This window comes from Cotesia typhae, unplaced genomic scaffold (assembly GCF_013202065.1).
Source record: "Cotesia typhae breed Kobodo isofemale line unplaced genomic scaffold, CoteBio_Ctyphae scaffold_152, whole genome shotgun sequence".
NCBI lineage: Eukaryota > Metazoa > Arthropoda > Insecta > Hymenoptera > Braconidae > Cotesia > Cotesia typhae.
In genome coordinates, this window is record NW_027423776.1 from 347,956 (window position 1) to 357,956 (window position 10,001).

A 10,001-nucleotide genomic window follows, 5' to 3' on the forward strand; every position below is an offset into this window, starting at 1 on the left:
ATGCAGACAGTAGCTTGGACTTCGTCAAGAAGAGGGCCGAGTCCTGGAACAGGAAGCATCGAACACTTGCCATCGCCGTCGGATCCTGGGTTTCTCTCTCCTGGTCTTATGTCTAAACCATGATTTGATGACGGCGGCAATGATATCAGCAGTACGTCCAGTCCTATGACTGAGTATAACAGTAATTAATCATTTTTTTTTTTAATAATTTGTTTATAGTTATCGAAAACTTTTTAAGGTCCTCAATTATTCGAACGACCAACGACTAAATCGAATCATAGAATAGTGTTAAACGCCGTTAAAATACTGTGTTTTCTGGGACAGTCAATAAGGAAGCTATGAGATGTGTTCTGAAAGAAATAGAACGATCTGAGAGTTTTATTTTTTGATACTCTTCCGAGATGTTGGGTGTACATTTGACGTAATTTATTCTTATTGTCTTAATAAAGAAGACGTCACTAAATTATGTGATACTAGACGTAAACAAGTAATTGACAAGATGTTTATTAAATTTTTCAAGTAAGTTTCATTTTATGTATATAATGTCAACAATTCGGTTTATAGTAAATATAAAATAAAAAGGTTAAAAAAACTTGCTTAACTATAAAATGTATTGATATTATGAGAATCAAGCGTCTCCATTAAATTTTAGCCCAACAGTTTCAGTAAAAGTGGGTGAAATATTGATTGTAAGATTCTGAGGCTTATATACAATTAAAGTTGAATAAAAGCTTTTAATAATATAAGAGCAAGATCACGTCAAGTGGACCTCCTATTTTTCTACTGGATTCTAAAAATTAGGTAGGAATATGTTTCATGAGTAGTTACCATTAAAAATTAATCCCCCACAAAATTTTTAAAATATTCATTTTAACAACAACTTTTGTTATGATGAAAATTTAGAATACATTTAATTATAAAATGAGTTTTAAATCAACCGTTATTGATAAATTAATGAAACTTCAGGATTTATTGTTAAATATCTATAAATAAATGAATAATGCATGTGCTGGATAAAAAGAGTTCATTTTTTTACCAAGAACTCAATGAAATTTTCACTTGTTCACTCAAAAGTTAATTAACAAAATAATAATACAGAAATAATTTTAAATTATTAATATTTTATTACAATATAGATATTTAACAATAAATCCTAAAAATTTCATGAATTTATCAGTAACGGTTGATTTACAACTCATTTTTTTATTAATTGTATTCTAAATTTTCATCATAACAAAAATTATTGTTAAAATATTTATTTTGAAAAATCGTTTGGGGGATTAATTTTTAATGGTAACTACTCAAGAAAAAAAAATATATATATATCTATATATGTATACCCAATTTTTAGAATCCAGTAGAAAATAGGGGGTCCACTTAAGGCGATCTGTTGATAATGATTGAGATATTGCTAATCATTATGTTTTAACACAAATAATTAACGTTCAACTTGATAGATTCAATAAATCTCAATTTCATAAAATATCAAGCATTAGTATATTTTAATTTATTTGAAGGCATAAATGAGTACACGATAAACATTACGATGACTTCAAGGTGTATTTGACATATCAAATCAAACGACAACGTATTCCAAGAAAAATTTAATTAGAAAGTGTCAACTGCGAATTAGAGGTTGTAAAATTACTGTGTCTGCGAAGCTTTGAAAAACCTAAGGAACAAAAGGCAAGAGAAAGCTTTCAGGAGAATTTATATGTAAATAAAGAATCATGTCATGCGTTGTTGAACTTACGAAGTGAGTACATACTTCATTCATACTGGAACATAAAAAAGAAGCATGCATCATCGTGTCGGTGAGTAACATATTTTGGTGATCTAATATGTTGGTTATTTTTTTTTTTTTATAAATTTATTGAATTTATTCATTTTTTTTAAGATTTACCCGAAAAATACGAAGCGAATTGTATACTAAAGAAGCCTGATAAAATATTAGCTATACGTATTTCAATGATGCTTGGAGTAAGTATTGATAATTTTATTCGGTTATAGAAAAAATAATTCTAATAAAAGGTAAAAAATATAATTTTTTTAAGAATCTTTCTATCACATTTTAAATATTCTTTTTCTTTTCGTTGATTTAATAATAAATAATGAGTAATTAATACGTAAGAGGATAAAACGTTAAATTACATAATAGATAAATGTTTAATAAATTATTGTCCATAATATTTAAAGTATTTTATTGCAAACAAAAAAATTATACGTTCCTATTTCGTTTTCATTAATTCATAAAATATAAGATTCATTGATTCAACATTTTTATTTACGATATAAATTTATAAAGTAGTTTATAGGTTTTGTTTATAAAAAAATTTGATATTACTATTACCGATTAAATTTTATATATTTATATAAATATCTAAGCTTTATAACAAAATTTATACTTTATGATACTTATTAATTCGAAGACTATAAATATTTTAAAGAATATTTTGTTAAAAATTTTTTTATTAATTTTAATTTATTTACAAATTTTTTTTTTTAATTATTTGATTATTCTTTATCAATTAAATAATTTTACAAACATTTATCATAATCATAAGAGCGAAATCAATCATTAGTCGGTATGACAGTTTTCGACAATATTTTTATGGATAGATACTATTTTTCTTCATTATTATGATTATTATTATTATTATCATTAAACAAAAGCCAATCAATGGAAGCTTAGCCTTTTTAAATATTTCTATTTACCGCGTGTAAAATTGTTGTGAACAAAGCATCGTTTTTTTCGTATAGTAAATTAAATTTTATTTTTCAATAAATTTTTGATATTTTATTTTAAAAATTTTCTTCAAAGTTATCTTTATAAGTATTTGAAATATTATTTTTATTTTTATAATTGAATCAATCGAAACCTATACGGATTTATCTAACAAAGTAATTTATTATTAAAATTTTAATCGTAAATATTTTAGTTAACCATTATCAGCATGTTTTAATAATCCATATTTTTTCAGATTTTAATTGCTGGATTAATGATGGGACGTCGTCGATATGTATCTGTAGAGTCAGCAGTACAGGTTTTGAAGAAATATATTAAATATTTTGTTCCTGACTTACCCCCATGGTCTTCGGAAATTTGGCAAATAATATCCAATGAATTGGAAAATAAATGGTCTAGTGATTGTGTTCGTGTTAATGTTCGTCAAGACAGAAAGAAGATTTTAACTATTGCTCGGCAAGAATGTGGTTATTTTTCTGAAAATTCTAAAAAATCTGATGTTAATGACAATTATGATGATGACTTGAATCGTGACAATCTGAATGAAAGTATTGGTAGCGACAGTGACAATGATGATGATGAAAATGACAAAAATTATGTCCCCGAAAACTGGTATGTTCATGATTCTAATGAAATTGAAGATTTTGATGTGGAGATTTTTAGAGAAGCATGGAATAAAATTATAATAAAAAATATTGACAGTAGTGGACATCAGCATCTTGAATTACGCAAAAACGCTTGGACAGATGTTATTGCATTCGCTTTTTGGGAACAGTATCGTTTGAAATGCTCCTTTATGTTTAAGAAAAGTGTTGTAAGTATGAACGGAGATAATTACCTTTCCATTTATGGTTACTGTAAAAGTAAAAAATGTGGGAATCGTCTATTTGGTTTTATTAAATATGATCCTGGTGAAGAAGGCCCGGTGTTCATTACGATAAAGTGTCGTGATACTCGGAATGATGATCACGAAGATTTTCAGAGACCTCTTCGAGGAGAAAGAAGAAAAGTTATCAGTAAAAAGTTAAAGATCTTGGTGTTCTTGGATATAGAAAAGAAGCAGCAGGACAACTATTAAAAGCTGGTGATACTGGCTGCCCTTTTTTACCTCAATCAAATGTCTTATATCAAGCTAAAAAAGAATTTATAAATGCTGAATTAGGTGTAAAGCCAATTGATAAAAAAATGTTTTTGAAGCTATTGATCGACTCAAGGCTCTTCCTAACTATAAAGATTCCATTCATGTTATATCCAGGTCACCATTCTTTATTTTTTATGGCAGTTTAACTCAGATGCATTGCTATAAAGAATATTGTCGTACTCACAAAAATTTTTCTTCGATCTCTATTGATGCCACGGGGAAATTTGTCCGTAAAATAGTCTTTCCTAATGGTGAAAAAAGTAAATATGTATTTCTTTACCAAATCGTCGTCAATTTTGATAAAAATTCACAATCTGTGTGGCAGATGGTATCAGCAGCTCACGATGCGGAAACTATTCGACTATGGTTAGTTAAATGGCTTCATTTGGGAGCTAAGCATCCTCATGAAGCGGTCTCAGACGGATCACGTGCACAATTAAATGCTATGTCCAGTGCATTCAATTCAATGCCTTTAAAAACATATATCGAAATATGCTTTAAAAATTTACACAAAAAAAAAAACTCAAATTAACACCTATATTAGATTAGATGCAGCTCATTTTGTGCACTCAATTACCGGTTGGAAGTGCTTCAAGTCCGTATTACATCCATCAATAAAACAATTTTACACTCGGTGTATATGTCTTCTAATTGACTGTAAAAATTTAGATGATTTTCAACGCATCTTATTATTAATTTTAATAATTTGCAATGTTGCACACGAAGACAGTATTGTTGACGTCAAAGGTAAAAACATATCGCCTATTGAAGCTAGATCAGAGTTGGAAAATTTTATTACATGCAGAAAAATTAATAAATTTTTATTAGATATAACTGAACAGATTGACAAAATTGAAGTTAATCCTGAAGACATCGAGGTTAAAGAAGTTTTATTAAATAATGATGAAGATGATTTGTTGTCTATTTCGACGTTTCTCAGGAACTTGTTGAAGAATTCGAAAAATGTCATCAAGCAGGGAGAAAATTTAAATTGTTTTTACATACCTTCATTAGAGAAGCCTTTAATGGAGATTGCTGTAGAATTCCCTCTGTGGAGTAACGTCTGCATTCCCAATTCGAACTTAAGAGCAACATCAAGCTACATTGAAGAAGACTTCAAAGATCTTAGAATGGTTTTAAAACATAAAGTGAAATTGCCAACTGATGTTTATACATTTTTAAAATTACATATTGATTATGTTCTTAATGGAGTAATCTTATTCAGAGCAAAATTAACTAAATTCATTAGTAAACATGTCGATAATCCTGATCTAAGTCAAACTAATTTACTTAACAGTAATTTGGATGGTGATGTGACACTAGCATCTGATAACAATGAAGAAAAATCAACTTCAGAAACACGTCTTATTGGAATTGATAACAAACTAAATTTCAAAATTTCTAGAGAAAAACTTGATGATAATTTATTCAAAAGTCCGGAAAAAAAAAAATTCATTCATTGGATACGGATACGCCTGATATGAACAAAAATAAGTTAGATTCTAAGACAAGTGTTAGTCTTGGTAATGATGACAATAATTTTCATATTGATAGCAATAATTTATCGAACGATTTGGATTATAATTTAAGCGATGTAACTGAGCAAAAAATAAAAATGATGAATTTGACAACTGGATGGGAAAAGGAACTCAACCAGAAAAATATGATTGGATGCTTATGGATACGTCTGATGAAGATAAAACCAAATTTAATGAGAAGATTAAACATGATTTTAATTATCCACTTATAATGAATAAAGATAAACATTCCAGTGGTATTGATATCGATGGTAGTACTGATAATTATAATAATAATATTGAACATTCTGATTATCATATTGAAGATAGCTCTCATGACTTAGAGAACTATAATCAGAGTCTGGAAGTTGGAGCCTCCTATGATATTGGTTGTGATCTTATGAATGTTATTGGAAGTGATCTTCTAAATGATATTGGATGTGATCTAAATGATATTGAAATAAATAGCTTGGAAAATAAGAACAATTTAAATCGTAGTCCTTTAAGTGATATACACATAAATCGTTTTGAAGATCATGATTATAGTTTAAAAAGTGAAACGCCACGAAATATTAAAGAAAAAAAAAAACATTATCCGCTGCTGTAAAAAAGTTACGCGAGAAAAATAAATGAAGGAAAATATTTTCAAGATTTCCCGGAAATAAAATTGGTGAATGATATTAATTCTAAAAATTCAAGGTACATTTATTAAAAATGGCAATTCTTGTAAACCTGTGCGTTTCCAAGGTTATGATTGGATCGTTCGCAATACGTGTCCTTTCGATACGATAACACAGCTACTTTTCGATTGCGCTTTACAAGTTACCAATTTTCGAGAATTCTGTACAAGTTCAAAAAATCCTATGTTAAATTTTACAAATGAATTTATAAATGAAGGTCTGACTAATAATATTTATAAAAAAGGTTAGAGATTTTATATCCATTTTATAAGGAAACTGAAAAAAACAACAAAAAATTACGGATGAAAATCATGTGACTGTACCTCTATCACGAGTTATTACCTGTGAAGATAATGTTAGTTCTTTATGGGCTCGGCTTTTTGCTAGCGAACCGAGTGTTTTTGAAAAAATTTCTTGCCCAACTCCGAAGTGCATCAATAATGATAATGCTAAGAATGTAACAATTTTATCTGTAAATCATTCAACAATTATCCGAAGCGGCTTTGGTGCACTAGAGAAAGCATTAGATTTTCACAGTTGCATTTATAATATGCGTTGTCAATATTGTCACGGCAATAAAAAAATCTCTAAAAGAACGCCGAATTTATTTATCTACATAGAGCTGGACGTGAGAAAGCATGGAGAGACAGAAGGTCGGTCGTGTAAACTACGAGAATTGCCAGTTTATTTAAATTTAGAAGCTAATGGATGTGCAGACAATCTTCGTTATCGGTTCGTAGAATATTTTGAAAAATAAATGTTTTTTTAATAAAAGCTCTTATTTAACTTTATTTATACACATGCCTTTGAATTGTGTATACAATATTTCACTCATTTTAACTCTAGTTATTGGGCGGAAATTTGGTAGACATGTTAAGTTTTCATGACAGTGATATATTTTATAGTTAAATACTAGCTTTTTGTAAAATTATTAAAATTTTCTGTATATTATAAATAATAATCACTTATTAAATTTTAGATTATCCGGAGTAGCAGGATATTCTACTTTCCACTACATCGCGTATTGTAGAAGAGTATCTGGTTCTTGGATATCGTACAATGATAATGCGAAAAACCTGAAATGGTAGGAGAAAATTTATCAATAACACCTCATGGTGTACTTTACATAAGGTCATAGAATTATATTATTTGAAAAATGACAAAGTTAAAAAAATTCGCTATCATATTATTATTTGTATAATAGTGCTTAAATAATGATTAAGTTCTTGAATTATTTAAAATTTCTAAAGTTAGTTCCACTCTACATCCAAATTGTTCTGATAATCAACCGAGCAATTAATCTCAGATCTTAGATTAATTTTTGCAATTTTATATATATATATATATATATATATATATATATATATATATATATATATATATATATATATATATATATATATACTTGCTCTGTCGCACTTATCTATTATAAAATAGATGAAATGCCTGAATAATTTAAATAACTTTTTACAAATTTTATTACTTTCTTGAATTAGTGAAAGCACTGATATCTTCTTTATATTTTGGTATGTGTCTGAAGCATTGTTTTGTTTCGAGATATTTGTTCCCAATTACCTACTTTTGTTTATAACAATATTTGCTTCGAACTAATCGACGTTTAAATGGAAAAAAATTATAAAATAATATAATTGCTTGCAAGTATGAAGATGATTTAATAACTGTTTTATGAAAGAACCAAAAATGTTTCTTGATTAATTAAGTTTTATTATTCATAATAAAAAAATTAATATAAAAAAATTTTTTAAATTATTTTTAATACGAAAATTTAACCGAAAATCCTCAAATACCATGTATAGTACAATAAAAATTTAATAATAAACTGCGAGAAAATAATAATAATAATATTAATATAAATAATATTAATCATAACAATAAATTAAGCAAGTGAGCATTTGTTTGAGTAATGAAGAAAAAAAAACGATTATGTGTTTTGACACGTACCTTCAGTCGTTTTTAAGATTATTATTTTCTTTAAAAACATTTCTTTATTCATTTTCTCTTATCAGTTTTCAAAAATAATTATCAGCTATTCTTAATATACCTAACACAGTCAGAGTACCTAGAATGTACCCGTTAGCAGAGGTCTCGTCGTTGTCTCGTTTATTCCTTTAACTATTTTGTAATACAATTGATTCATTAATATTTTAATTTTTATTCATATTTATCTTCATTTTTTTAATTATTTCGCTCACTTTAATACTCGTTCTATTCTTTCTCACCCTCGCGTTCGCTCGCACTTGCTCACCACTTATTTAGAACATGTTTAATAGTATATATTCTTTTTTTCTTAGATAAGTTTCATAAAAATTAGTTTACAATAAACACCAATTTTTTAAATTGGGAGACTCAAAAACTACCTTAATTTATCAATATATTTTTTTAACTCTTGTGTGATTTAATAATTAATTCCCAGTAATTTACAGATCAATTACTTGTTTGTTTGTATCAATTTCCACCAGTCAACTGCAAAATCCCCATCGAGATAACATGATATGGTATGCCACATATATAAAATTGATGAGATGCGTTTTCCTATTATAACCCATGCTGCTCATCGGAATTTTATTTTTAATTAAAATTTAACCGTGCACGACATATTACATATCACAAAGCTACGTGTAAACTCCTATCGATATGCAAGTGACAAATTTGTTTATATAAATTCTCTTCAATATTATTAGATTATTCATTAATATTACTTATAAAAACTTTGATATTATCATTGTTCTTATAATTAATTGTTATCCTCTATTATGTGTTTAATTTTTTATTCAACAATAACTTCATAGCGTCTATGGATTACTGTGTCAGGAAAAAAATTAAATTCAAGTAAAAAGACAACAATCATCTTAGTACTTCCAGACCAGATTTCAATGACACAAAAATAATAATAGTTTACGATAATAATAAAATAATTAATAATCACTAGGAATAATTAATACAAAAAAATATGAAACTTGGAGTTTCTATTGATCTGTGCGTAAGTTAGTCTCCTGGAAAGTCATAAGTAATTACAGATCTTACGATTTGTGCGTAAGTTAGTTTGCAAAACTATTTGAAACTGAAAGTAATAATAACAACAACATTAATAATAATAATAATAATAATAATCAAATAGAACGCTCTTCTCACAATAGATGTAAATAAATATGGCAGTCCCTGCTGTAACGTCATATACTTTCGCGCATGCGCAATAACAATTACGTATTCAAAATTAATTTCACAAAAAAATTAATTAAAAATATAAAAACAATCGGACAAATAAAAATATTGATCGGACAATCAATAAAAAATAATTACCGATCAAATGAAAAAAAAAATTAATCGATTTGATAAAGAAAGTGCTATCTTGCAAGTAAAAATTTGTTTAATTATTTATAAATAAACAATTATCGGACAAATAAACAATTACATCGGACATTGACGGACAAACGACGGACAATCGGATTGTTTAAATAAAAGTTAAAAAAATTTATTTTTTGGTGCCAAATTCAGTGAGGTATGGTTATTTTGTAAATGGTTTTTCTGCTTAACGTCGTTTTGGTTGGTAGTCATTTGGATTTTTGTAACTTTTGCTTAATGTTACTTGGGCTTATGTTTTTTAGCTAAGAGTCTTCTTGGCTGGACGTCATTAAGTTTTTTCACGATTTTGTGTAAATAAATTTGGTAAACTATCGTTTTGCTGCTCGTACTATCGGATATATGTCCATTCGTTATATTGTTATTTTGATAGAGGTCATTTTTGTTTACGTCATTTCGGTTACTATTCATTTGGTTGTTTTACTTTCTGCTAGATGACACTTTGTTAGAAAATTTTTGGCTGGGAATCATCTAGGCTCGATATGATTGGGGGTTTTGCCTGCGTGCCGATAATTGTACGACAAATTCTCCTACTT

At 27.6% G+C, this 10,001-nt stretch overlaps 1 protein-coding gene across 4 annotated transcripts; it reads left to right on the top strand.

Annotated features, from left to right (window-relative positions):
- On the top strand, positions 1-4,384 carry LOC141536155 (uncharacterized). 4 transcript variants are annotated; one of them, XM_074256469.1, is made up of 5 exons: positions 1-181; positions 239-519; positions 1,518-1,814; positions 1,898-1,980; positions 2,982-4,384. In XM_074256469.1, the coding sequence occupies exons 3-5, from the start codon at positions 1,799-1,801 to the stop codon at positions 3,822-3,824; spliced, it is 942 nt and encodes a 313-aa protein (XP_074112570.1). In that variant the 5' UTR covers positions 1-181; positions 239-519; positions 1,518-1,798; the 3' UTR covers positions 3,825-4,384. The 4 variants fall into 4 exon arrangements, with proteins under 4 accessions (XP_074112570.1, XP_074112573.1, XP_074112572.1 ...); XM_074256472.1 differs by having other exon boundaries at positions 1-173; positions 220-519; XM_074256471.1 differs by having other exon boundaries at positions 1-151; positions 220-519.
- The last annotated feature ends 5,617 nt before the right edge of the window (positions 4,385-10,001 follow it).